The sequence below is a fragment of the Lichenostomus cassidix genome, chromosome 3, assembly GCF_008360975.1.
Source record: "Lichenostomus cassidix isolate B80296 chromosome 3, HeHo_3.0, whole genome shotgun sequence".
NCBI lineage: Eukaryota > Metazoa > Chordata > Aves > Passeriformes > Meliphagidae > Lichenostomus > Lichenostomus cassidix.
Genome location: NC_139483.1, coordinates 26342682 through 26355203, shown reverse-complemented (window position 1 = coordinate 26355203; position 12522 = coordinate 26342682). Strand labels below are relative to the sequence as shown.

Here is a 12522-nt window from a genome sequence, read left to right as displayed (position 1 = left end):
CTTGCCCACACTCCATAACTGAGCAGAAGACACCCATGAAATATGTATGGATGCATTTTTAGTGACTAATCAAATACCATAATCCCCACAATTATTATTTATTAAGAGTATTTTGGACAAGTTTTTAGTGGCTGCCCAGGTATGCAGGAAACAGGCCTCAGTTTGCTAACTGATGTTTTTAGCCAAAATCAGTGTTAAATACTAACCTTGCCTTCTTTGAGGTCAATGCCTTGTTTTCATTTAATTTGCGACCACCGCTTTCTACAAAAAGAATAAATCCAAAACCAAATAAATTTCTCAGTTCCAAACAGACTTTAAAAAGCTCAGTTTACAACTTTTACATGCATGCAAATAAAGTCACAAAGAGAGATAAAACATACATCATAGCATTAGGGGACAGGACAACAGAACACTTTATACTCTGTTTAAATACTCTGTGTATTATCCTCCCATACAGGAAGGATAAATGACAAGTTCAATACTGAAGAGTTCTGGGCAAATAAATTCCCAATGCATTAAATCAGCATGGGAGGAAAACTACATGAGTTAATATTTAACCTGATTAGTAATGTAAAGTCTTGATCTTAAGATGCTGACATGGCTGAGGTGCCCAACCTCAAAACCAAGTTGTTAAACCTTCCCGAGGTTACCTGTAGTGTTTCTTGCACCATCTTTCCACGTATCAGGAGTGATCACTGTCCCAAGCTTCTTCTCACCTACATAAGGAAACATTACAAAGGAAAGAAGTTCAGAAGCACAGAGTCAATCAGGCTGGAAAGCCCTCTGAGATCATCGAGCCCAGCCCGTGACCGATCACCACATGTAACTAGACCATGGCACCGAGTGCCACATCCAGCCTTTCCTCAAACACCTCCAGGGACCGTGACTCCACCACCTCCCCGGGCAGCCCATTCCAATGGCTAAGCATCCTGTCTAGGAAGAAATTTTTCTGAATGTCCAACCTAAACCTCCCCTGGCCCGGCTTAAGACTGTGTCCGTTTGTCCAGTTGCTTGTCGCCTGGGAGAAGAGACTGTCCCTCACCCGGCTGGGCCTTCCCTTCAGAGAGTCGTAGAGAGACTAGGCCGTGCCTGAGCCTCCTCCACTAAACAACACCAGCCCCCTCGGCCGCTCCTCATCACCCTTTGTGCTCCAGACCTTCCCCAGCTCCGCTGTCCTTCTCTGGACGCGCTCCATCACCTCAATGCTATTGTGCAGTGAGGGGCCGAGAACTGAACACAGCACTGGAGATGCGGCCTCACCAGTGCCGAGCACAGGGCGACAGCCACCTCCCGGCCCTGCTGCCCACGCTATTGCTGACACAGAACAGAACCATCTGAACTACGCGCATCAACCCGCTCCACAGGCGGTGCGCAGGGACAAGGACAGCTCACACAGGGCCCTGCCGGGAAGCGCCACCCGCGGCCCGCCCCGAGCCGCCCGGGACCCGCGGCCGCCGCTCGGCGGGAGGCAGCGCGGCACCCCCGCGGCAGGGCAGGGCAGGGCAGGGCAGGGCAGGGCAGGGCAGGGCAGGGCAGGGCAGGGCAGGGCAGGGCAGGACAGGGCAGGACAAGGCCCGGCGGGCCGCGCAGAGCCCCCCGCACCGATACTCACACTTGTCGCACACCATGGCGGCCCCTCCGCAGGCACGGCGCTTCCGGCAGCGCCCCGGACGTGGCGTCACCGTGCCGCCCGTTCCGCTGCCGGCGGCGCCGCGCTCGGCGGTGAGTGAGGGGCGCTGGCGGCAGCGCGGGTTTGTTCCGTGAGCGGATGGTGTTTTCCTGCCCCGAAACCCTCCCTCTGGCCGCCAGCCTGGCCCGGAGCGCTGGCAGGCGTTGGTGACGGGCGGCTCGGTGTGTTGCAGGTGGGCGCTGGCGGGCGCCATGCGGGAGGCGGCGCTGAGGCGGCTGCTGGCTGCCAACCTGCTGTGCGCGCTCTCCGTCATCCTGGCCGCCGTGCTCCCCGCCGTGCTGCTGGACGGGTTCAGCGTGCTGGGAACGCACCTCACCTGGCTCTGCGTCTGCTCCGCCTGTGTCGCTGCCCTTAACATAGTCTTGCACTTAGTCCTAAAGCCACATCAGTCTTCTAAGAGAAGTTCCTTTGCTCACAAGGTAAGATTCTTACAATTCTTAAATTGCTACCAGACGATACAGAGGGGAAGTAAATTCTCTGAAATAATGAGAAAGAAGACAATTTTTGGTGATGAATACACATTTTCCATGAATAAGCTGAGTGTAGCACCTCTTAAAACAGTTTTTTTATTATTTTCATTATGTTAAACTTCCTCTGCCTGTGAATAACCAGTTCAGGTGAGTGATTCTGTGCTTTCCTTTTTCTTGTCAATGCAATGTTGTTTGCAGTCCTGAGAATTTGCATGATGGCAAAACCAGGCAAAATTAAATGGCACAGAACTCCTTTTGTAGTCCAGGCCTGACCAATCTTCCTGATAAGTGGAAATACCAAGAAGGAAAGTCATCACACGTTTGTCTTGTGTAGTTGTAAATTTGTAATAGCTTTAAAGGAAGAAAAATTTTTTTTTAGAATCTGAGACATAAAAAAGAGAATGCATTACATTTAAACAATTTTTAAAATTATATGGAATTTAAAAAAGTATTAAAATGGCCACATTTCCTTGTATGATAAAATTTGCATACAGAAGAACCTAAAGTTGGGAGAAACTTTTCGTAGTTACAGTTTGCAACAGAGAGCTTTAAAGGTATGAATCCCAATGCAATTCTTTTGAACAGAGTGATTTTTGGAGCAGTACACAACTTGCTCAGCAATGAGGGAATACCCCAGAGTTTTGAAATCAGGTGAATAGTCTTGCACTCCTGACTTGCTGAGCCAGACAAGATGTAGTGCTCTGAGGTGCTTCTTAAACTTTGAAGCAATCATCCCTGAGAGCAGTATCTTTGTATGCAAAGCTTCTGTCTAGTTTTGCTGACTGAGGAGGATGTGAAATGCACAAAACCATGATGGCAAACAAGTATTTTAACTCTCTGTGATTTAAAAATGAAGCATACTTCATGTTCTAGGTGAGATTTCATCGCAGCCTAGCATAAGGAATAAATGTAGAAAAGTAAGGGGTCAAGGGAAGTTATGGATTTGCATTGGTGACCTGATCAGAACAGACCTAACCAGAACTGTTTGTCAAAGTGTGTTTGCTTCTACAGGATATAGTGAGTACCCAGAAACTGCTGTTTAAGTTCATAGAAAATTCTGTTTTGCAGACTTACAGAAAGTTACGGATATTTCTCAAATGTGTTCAGAATTTAAGATGCCAAGTTCAAAATGTAGTTTTAGTTAATGTAATTTTGATTCTCTGTGTTGCAGATTTTTTTATATTGTATGTTTTCTTGCTTTTAAATATTTTTTCGCCTTTTGTGAGAGTTGCCTTTTAATGAATGGACATGACAGATGTAAAACAGAAATGTAAAAATATTCAATAAAATTACTTCTGTTTATCTTGTAATTTCTGGTTATATTTTTTGTATGTTTGCCCTGTTTGATGGGTTGCATGAAAAAAAGTTTAGATGGACTGTGATCTTTTTAAATTAATTATTTAAAATAATAATATATAGAAAAACTGTTTTGAAACATGCTGAGCTATTATATTGTGCTTTAGCTGAAGTTAAAGAAGTTAAAATTAGGGTATAATGCTATTAATAAGATATAGACTGTGTATGTTACTTACGTTCTGTTTTGAAACATTGTTCTGATATTTCATTGCTCTTTTTTAGATATCCAGATTTCTAAAATGCTGTATATACTTTTTCATGTCTTGCATACTATTTCATGCGATTATTGTTCTTTATGGAGCACCTCTCATAGAGTAAGTCAGAAGACCCTCTCTTTCTCTAAACATTCTAAGGGGCAGCTCTCCTTGCAGATGTTGGTATAAGTACCTGTGTGTTGTCTGGTACGCTGGAAGTTATGGGATAAGCTCCTAGCTGGGGGAAGAAGGGTGGCTGTTCTGGCTTTCTCTTACTGGGTTTTTTCTTTTTTTTTGTTTGCTTGTTCAGTGTTTTTAGGAAGCCAGCTCTTAAACAAGACTTCTGTAAATGAAAATCGTAATATGCTTACAAACAACTCCTTTTACTTTAATATTTATATTAAACATACAGGCACAAACAGTTTTTGGAGTTTCATTTAGTAATTTTCCCCAAGATATTCTAAACCACACATCTTGCGTATCTTTCATCTTTCTGATATTTGTGTTTTAATTTTTATGGAAGTTTAAAGAAAAAAGTATGAAGCAACCTGGTTTTTCAGAGATACACTAAGTTGGTGACTAATAATAGCACCATGTAGTTTGGTTTCATGGTTGCTGTCACAACACCAAACTGGAAAAACAAATGGAATAATGAAGTAAATATCCAAGCATACTTCAATTCACAACTAGTGATCTTTGTGAGGAACACCTGTGGTGTTTTAAAAATGTTACAGATATCAAACATTTAGAAAAATCACTACATTTCACTCTTAAGATCATAGCAAAACTTTTCCCAGCTTCCTTTACTATTCTACAGAGTAAGAAAAAAAATTTTATTCTTCCACATGAGGTTTAAGAAAGCAAACATGCTTCCACAAGTTGACTTAGAGGGGGCTTTTTTCTTCCTAAATCTTGGAACTCTTAGAAAATGAGTAACCATGTCACTTAATTTTGTAATATTCTCTTTTTTTGTAGGTCAGTGACTGAGACGTTTTTGTTTGCAGTTCTCCTTTCTACTTTTACTACTTTACAGTGCTTGTGTTTGCTGGGACCAAACATACAAGCATGGATACGGGTATTTAGTAAAAATGGGTAAGTTCTAATCTAAAATTTCTGATATTTCCCTGAATAGAAATGGACAGAATTGACGTCAACAATATATAATGAATTTTTTTGTTAAGAAAAGGAAATTTCCTGAACGATGAGTAGTTTTTGTGTTTGTGATTACAGACATGTGAAAGCTTTTCTGACCAAGAAAGATTTATTTGAAGACATTGTTTGGGAAAAACACCTTTTTTTTTTTGGTGTCCAGATACTAAATCTCACTTGATATATGTTTGCAGGAAGTAAAGTTTCCAACACATGTTTTTCTGAAGTAAAAACACTGTGCAGTCCCATACAATGGTTGTCAAATAAAGAGGAGACCTGACACTTTAGCTGTGCATAGAGATCCAAAAGAGCCTTTGTAAATACAACTGTTAAAGCAGGAATAGGAAGTCAAAACAAGCACTGTTTCAAACTTGAATATGATATTGAAAATTATACATAATTAATTGTGTTCTTAAGTATGTAATCTTAACCCATCCTCTTTTTCCAGTTTCAAAGAAAGCTGTTTTCGGTGTCACAGTTTTCAAGCATTACTTTTTCCAAGAGTATGTTTAAAGTAAAATGAGCCTTCTAACTGCATTTTCACCTCCCATGACAGCCATGGCATTAGCATGTATCAAGAATAATGTATTTTTCAGAAGATTTCCATTTCTTTTGCCTTTTGTCATTCCATAAATAATAGCATTGATGAAAGACTGGGACACTGAAACATAAAAAGGTTTCACATGTGCTTAAGATTTAATAAGATTTTACTATTTGTTCCCTTTTAATAGTTTGTAAAGGTGAAGTCTCATCTCAAAAGAAAGAGAAAAGTTGTATTATGCTGCTGACCTATGGAATTATTTTTGGTTTGCACTCCTGTAGAGAAGGACAAAGGTAGACATTAATACTAGTTTCAGGTATTGGATTTTGGTTTATGTCAGTTCTCAACTTACTGAAAAATAACTTGAGTCCTTATTCAAGTCATTTACTCTTGGGGTTTTTTTCAGTGGAAGGGTTAAATAGAGTGCAATAAAAGCAAGGAATTGTTTAGCCAAAATAAATAATTGCTGATTCACTTAGTCATCTTTGGAGGTTTTGCAACTGGAAATAATAGTTGAATTGAAGTAAGAGATGTTGGACAATATCAGTCCAACAGGTAGATTTTGAATGCCTGTCAATTTCTTTCCTAGTCTAGATCTTAATGCTATTTCAGCACAATTATTGCATAGGAAACAGTTGTCTTGACACTTTTTTTCTGAGGACTTGTATGTACTTCTTACTAGTGAGCCATGTGACATTAACTGAGTAAAATGTCTATTATTAATGATGTTTGTTTACACTTTGAGTGAAAACAGACTACAAAGAAATATTTAAGCAAATTTTTAATGGATTGTAGCAAGCTGCTCATTTAAAGATAATACTATATTTTTTCATTTCATCTCATGAAACTGGAACATCTTAGGTGTGGGCATGAGGTGTGTAGACATGGTGTACTAAAAGGTTGTCTCCAACTTAACTATGTGGAATGAGGTGGGACTGGTTAAATGGAAGAAAGGGATGGTTAGGTAAAATCAACAGAGCTGTTTGCCTTGAAAGTAGAGTTAAGGGAATTGAATTGCACTAGAATAGTAAGCTTGAAAGTCTGATTAGGTGTATAGCTTAATATAAAAAATGAATGTGTTTTAAAGGTACCTGAGTGCAATTTAGACTTAAGTTACCTTAAGCCTCTGAGCACATCAAATGCACAAAGGTGTGTGTATTCTACATCACAAACCCTTCCATTCTTGGCAGGACATAAATAGGGCCCTTTTCACTAATTCTGCATTTGGAAAGGGGTGGGCCCATGCCAGCATCTCTGGACTCCTTACTCTGACATCTAGAGTTGTGACTGATGTCAGTGTCATGACACTAATCATGTGCTGTCATGTGCTGCTGTGGGCAATTGGAGAGATGTAAAAGCTACAGAAAGGGTTATCAGCATCAGTGATAAATTATAGCATGTGGCTATAATTTAAATAGTGTTTCAGTAACTTGTCTGAAATAGCCTCCTGCATAAAAGACTTTAAGAAATCAGTTTTCAAATGCTGATCTTTTTGTCTTTTTCTTTTCTTTTTTTTTTTTTTTCTCCTTTTGGAGACTGTTTATTTCAAATCACTGCCCTGAGAAATTGTGTTGAAATTTCTGGTGTAATAGCAATTATAAGGTGTCACCAGGGTAGAAAGGAGATTTTATTTGGATATTGCCAAAAAATAGTATAAAACCATGACATTAGGGCTCCTTCCAGTTTTCATTACGCCTTTTTTATCACTTTGTTTGTGAACTGCATACCCTGACAGACTTGAAATGTCCCTTGTAAATGTAGGCATCATCACACATCAAGGGCTGCTTAGTGTTTAGTCCTGCTGCAGCCAAGAATTCCAAATCTTGGAAGGAGCTGTCTCAGTGGATTATTTTATGTCAGCTAACCTCTTAATTCAAACATTATTTAAAGCTGAACTGAATGTATTGTATTATTTAAAAGGGTTAAATAATTACTTTAGGCTTCAAAAGACCTTTCTGCCACTAGTGTTCATGTATTGTCTTAAACATCCCCAGTTTTGTCTGCGGGATTATCTTAATTTGAAATGAAAGAAACCTGGAAAATGCTGTTTATAAACATTGCTACAGTTGTTAGCCTCATGCAAATAAGTTCATGTGGGGGTTTAAAGAGTACCTGTAAAAATCCCAGTAGGCGTCATTCCATGAAGAAAAGTGATTAATGGAAGCACTGTTTCTTCAGGATAGTGCTGGAGGACGAGTCAGGTTGTCTTTGGGTAGCCAGTCCATGCTGCAGAGTGGTTCAATTAGCAGCTGAAATAGTTGCCAAACTGCCAATGGCTGTTTTTCACTTGGGCACTGTGCCTTGCTAATTCTGTTGTTTTGCTTTTGGACTCAGTCTGATATCTCCATATGGTACAGCAGTCTCTGGTGAATCTGCTACACACAGAAGATGTCTTGTGAGGTATAACTGTACCTCAGTCCTTGGTGTATTCTGTTGTCTCTTTCGCTGCTTTAAGGCTGTAGTGAATGTTCTCTTCCTCATTCTGCCTAACAGCTCTCTGTTCAATTATTCAGCTTCTGAAAATAATTCACAAGAATTTTCTGTGTGCAGACTCCCAAACAGTTTTACAGTTACATCAGGACTTTTCAAGAAAAAAAATCTCAAACTGGTAGAATTATGAACTGGAGTATTCTAAGTTAAAGGGATTGTGTTATTGTAGAAGAAACAGTTCTGCTCAAAATGTCAACTTTGGATTGTCAGGACTGTAGTCTGTAAGACCTTTTTTTTTGCAAACTTTGAAAAATGTTTGCTTTAAACTTACGAGCTGTTTGGTCAATAGCAAATGCAGCAGTGTGTACTCAGAAGTAAAGTCAAAAATTTTAGACTCTTCAAAACCAAGTGTTCATGTCATGCAACCTAAACAGCACATACAAAGTTCAGAGTTTACAATGCATCTAGTCTTCAAGCCATAAAAATGCACATCTTTTTGCCTCTGTTAGCTGAAGCTAGGTGTGTGTTTATAATCTGAGATGTAGCAAACTTAAAACTCAGATCTCTTACTCTGCTGATTTGGAGCAGGCATTCCAGCCTGGTTCTCCTGTCTTGGAACTGTGCCCTACTGAGTTCTGAACTTCTGTTGCTCTTGTTTCTTAGTTGGTACTAAGTACCCAAATGTTGATGGCCTGAGCAAAGCAGAGCAATCATCTGGTACATTGATGATAATGAGTGTTCATCTACTAAACAGAAATCCAACATTTCAAAAACTTAAGAAGTCAGTAGTGATAGGAAGCTATAAACTGAGAACTAAAGTAATTTAGTGTCTCTTACAATATGTGCCATGACTGTCAGTGCAAGAGTTCTTTAGTGTGCAAAACATTTATCCTGCAGCCAATGTACTTGAACTTCAATGCTCTGGTACCAAAGAGCTCCAGTGTGCAGTTACACTTACTTGCAATGTTTCTTTTCATTCTCATAGGGGACTTCTATTTTAAATTTCAAATTGTTGTAGTCATCAAATACGTCTACACCACAGAGTCTTTTTGACTGTACTTGTGCTTTTTCTGTACAATCCCACAGTACTCTTTCATGTCTGCCTGTCCCTGCAATGCACACAGTTATCATTGAGATAGATTTATTTGCTCAGTCTACCAGTGTTTCAAGCTCAATAGTATTTCCAGGTAAAATAAATTAGTTTTTGCAGTCAACATCTGAAAAAAGCAAAAGTCTCTTGAAAGTGTGGTGTGAAAAGATTGTAATTATAGCTAAAATACGGAACTTACATTTTACATAGTTTGTATTTTTCAGGAGAAACCTGCATGCTATTTATCGAATATATGAATTTTTATATATCTGTTCATAGCCTCAAAAATCCTGGAATTAATCTGGTCTAATGTTCTGCCATGGTAACTTCTACTGCTGTTAAAAACTTGTAACACACTTTTTACAGAGCTATGTCCATCTGGGAAAGCAGTCTACAGATTACTACTGTGTGCAGTATACTTGGAGCTTGGTTTGGAGCATTTCCTATTCCACTTGACTGGGATCGGCCTTGGCAGGTTAGTATCTACACCCCTATCATAAATGTTAATTTTCTGGAGATGCACACTACACAAAATTGCTCTGAAGCTGTACAGCTATATTGGATTTAGTCATAAACTGTTACTACAGAGTTACGCCACACTTTTTAAATCTTATTGGAAGCATCTGTGCTTAGGGTGTAAGGAAGTAAAATGCGTTATTTTTACTTCCGGTTTTAATTGTTTCTTTGTTACAGACTTGTGAGTATCTGTTGCATGCAAATTTTATAATGAAATAGAGCTCTAAGGATTTGCATAAGAAGAAGCTAGACAAGCTGGAGGAGAAATGTGAAATTATGAAGATAGCTTCAAGTTTGCTTTCAGTCTAGTAGCTTTTATTGTTCACAGGTAGGGAAAGAAAGATGCTTTTCTGGTGTTTTAGCTCCCCTCTGTCTTCCATAAAAACACTTAACAGAAGATATTCTAAATGGATTTAGATCAATTTGTGAAAATGGTGTAGCCAAAGCACTGTACTAAACACTTCTGATTTCAAAGGACAGCAAACATTAGCTTTGTAGTTGAACAAGAAAAAACATGAAGCTGGCATTGCAGATTCTATCTTTCTGAATTCAAATGTTTATGCTATTTTCTTGCTGGTTTTGGATATGGAGAAATTATTCAATTGGACATAACGGAAGTCTGCAATTGCCATAAAATGATGGCACTAGTAACACTTCTCATAAATGTTTTCAGTGGATATTTTCTTTCCTCTGGTTATCAAACTCAAACACTCTTAGCTCACTAGTGTCTACCAGGCCTGTTGTTAAGCAGATGGTTTCAGAGGTTTCTTTCAGAAATCAGTGTAACAGGCAACACACTTTCCTATGTGATATTGTAGAAATTTTGTAGCTTACAGCTGCAATTAAAATTTTTCCTCTGTGAATAGCTCACAGCCTGCTTTTATGCCATTAGTCTTTCATTACAGTAGTGTAATTAGACATTAAAATCTGTATTTCAAAAACAATAGAGGGGTAGGTTATTATATTAAGTGAAAATTTTGGGTTATCTTCCCTGAAAACACTTGGTTTTACTCTTGCAAGATGTTTTATCATCAATCTGATATAGGTGTGTGTTGGCAGTAATTAATTGTTGACAGACATGAACGTAAGCCAAAAATCAAGAGATTCATTGAAACGCAATCTCCTGTCTTCTTGCCAAGTCTTACTTCCCTTGTCTGATGAGAGGCAAGCACTTCTTTCTTGCTCAGATGGGATTTTAAAGTAGCATGTCACATCCGACAGGTTTTATTCCCAAAATCTCAGATTTTGCTAATATGCTGTATATAAAAATTCATATTTTTCTGAAGGTGATCTCTTAAATATTGGTCACCAAACCATAGAAGTCAGGACAGTGTCCTGGCCAGGCATTTTTAATAGCTGCCCTGGAAACATTGCTTTTCCCAGCTTACGCAGTTCAGCCAAGCCAAGATATATTCTGAATTGGGTTCTGGGGAAACACATGCAACTTCATGCAACTGATGTCTTTTGTCTTTCTATTCCTACTCAATAGTATGCATTCAACAACTCAGGTATTGCATGTAGTAAATACCTTGCTGTCTCAGAAACCTTCAGGGCCAAGAGATGTTTCTGTTCTTCCAAAGATAACTAGCAACAAAGCCTCTTTTTGCAAGAGTATTCCTTTCACTACCTGATGTCAGGTGGTTACAGAAATTCAGACTAAATTCTTTCACTGTAACAATAAAAGAGGAGAGGTACTTTCTGTGTTGTCTTCAGCCTCAGACAGGGGAAAGAAGAATGTTCCTTGTAAAGGATTCTGCTGTTGCCGATCTGTTTAGTTTGGGAAGATCTTTAGTGCTGATTGCCCCTGAGTGACCTAACCACTGACTTACTGAACATAAAAATACCTGTACGTAATACAGCTGCAGGAAGTGCTTCTTTATTATTTTAATACTGCTATTCTACTACTACTACTATTTTTTTAATCTCCCCAAAATACAAGGACTGTTAGTGTTTTGTGTAGAATTTAATCCAGCTGGAATGTTTAAGGGAACACCTAGAGATTAAGTCCAGCAAGATCTGAAAAAAATCATGTAGATCTTAGTGTAGACTTAAAAGTAATCAGAACCCAGTCAAAACCAAATTACTTCTAGACATCTGCATGAGTAAAGTATTAAGCTGGCATGCTTCTGACATCAGCTGTTTCTCATATTAGCCTAAAAACAGAGAGCTTGAGGATTACCATTTTGGATTTACCTTTTTCTTATCCAAAAATGAACTCAAATGGAAGAGCTTAGTCTTTGAATTCAAGACCAGCTTTTCAGATAAAAAGAGGTTTCATTAATGATTGTTTTCCTTTTTGTATTTTAACCTTTGGGCTGTAAGCAAATTTTTTAAATCTGTGGTAGAAATGGTTCTGCTTTAAAGCAGAAAATGTGGTTTAAAATCCTACTACTTGGGCAAGACTAAAGTGGTATTATTTTAGAGAGCAGCCTTAAGGCCTTTAAGCCTGTTTATTGCAAAATCGGGTTCTGATGTTTGTATTGAATATAGTTAGTGTTTATGATGTAACAATGTGGTGGAAACACAGCTGCATTTATCTGTAACCTAGCTGCCTTCAACTTCAGACAATTTGTTATTGGAGGACTGTAATAGACAAGGAGAAATTGGTACTACAAGCATTGGATGGATCAGTAATAATTGAGAAGTATCACATGATAAAGCAGCAGCTGCTGCTGCCCTTAGGCTCTGTTTGTAGTCCTGAAATGTCAAAAATTGTCAAAAAACATGTAATATCCAGCAGATACAGAAATGTGCTGTGAGTTTGGGGTGAAATATGCTATTGCTATTGCTATTGATTACATTCTATTAGAACAATCTAATATGGCATAAGGTTCACACAAAAAGTTAAGCACGGTCCTGAATGAGCATTTTTCCACTTAATCAGGATTTAGCACTTGATCAAATCTGGTGTCTACACTTCAAACTTGGACACTTTGAGAGTGCCTACAGTCAACTTTAAATTGACAAATCATTCAGAAGGGGGAGAATGTAAAGCTGCTTCTGTGAAGTCTGGTTTGTTCATAGAAATGGCTTCAAATGAAAATGGTCTGTAGTCACTCACGTAAAGCAAACAAGAGATTGAGTGG

The 12522-nt window shown here is 38.8% G+C and overlaps 2 protein-coding genes across 5 annotated transcripts in view; one reads left to right on the top strand and one right to left on the bottom strand.

Annotated features, from left to right (window-relative positions):
* Positions 1-1884, bottom strand: part of CRIPT (CXXC repeat containing interactor of PDZ3 domain) — a 47381-nt gene extending 45497 nt beyond the window's left edge. Inside the window, exons 1-3 of one of the 2 annotated variants that reach the window (XM_085055024.1) lie at positions 1613-1884; positions 651-716; positions 207-261 (exon numbers count right to left, since the gene is read on the bottom strand). In XM_085055024.1, coding sequence (XP_084911150.1) covers positions 207-261; positions 651-716; positions 1613-1883 — 392 coding nt within the window. In that variant the 5' untranslated portion in view covers position 1884. The remainder of the gene's footprint in view (positions 1-206; positions 262-650; positions 717-1612) is intronic. The other variant, XM_085055023.1, reaches the window with a different exon arrangement.
* The window catches only part of PIGF (phosphatidylinositol glycan anchor biosynthesis class F), a 19515-nt gene continuing 8606 nt past the window's right edge, over positions 1614-12522 (top strand). The window contains exons 1-5 of one of the 3 annotated variants that reach the window (XM_085055019.1): positions 1614-1722; positions 1863-2109; positions 3739-3830; positions 4686-4802; positions 9287-9395. In XM_085055019.1, coding sequence (XP_084911145.1) covers positions 1882-2109; positions 3739-3830; positions 4686-4802; positions 9287-9395 — 546 coding nt within the window. In that variant the 5' untranslated portion in view covers positions 1614-1722; positions 1863-1881. Of the gene's footprint in view, positions 1752-1862; positions 2110-3738; positions 3831-4685; positions 4803-9286; positions 9396-12522 lie in introns of those variants that run through there. The other 2 variants (XM_085055020.1, XM_085055021.1) reach the window with 2 other exon arrangements.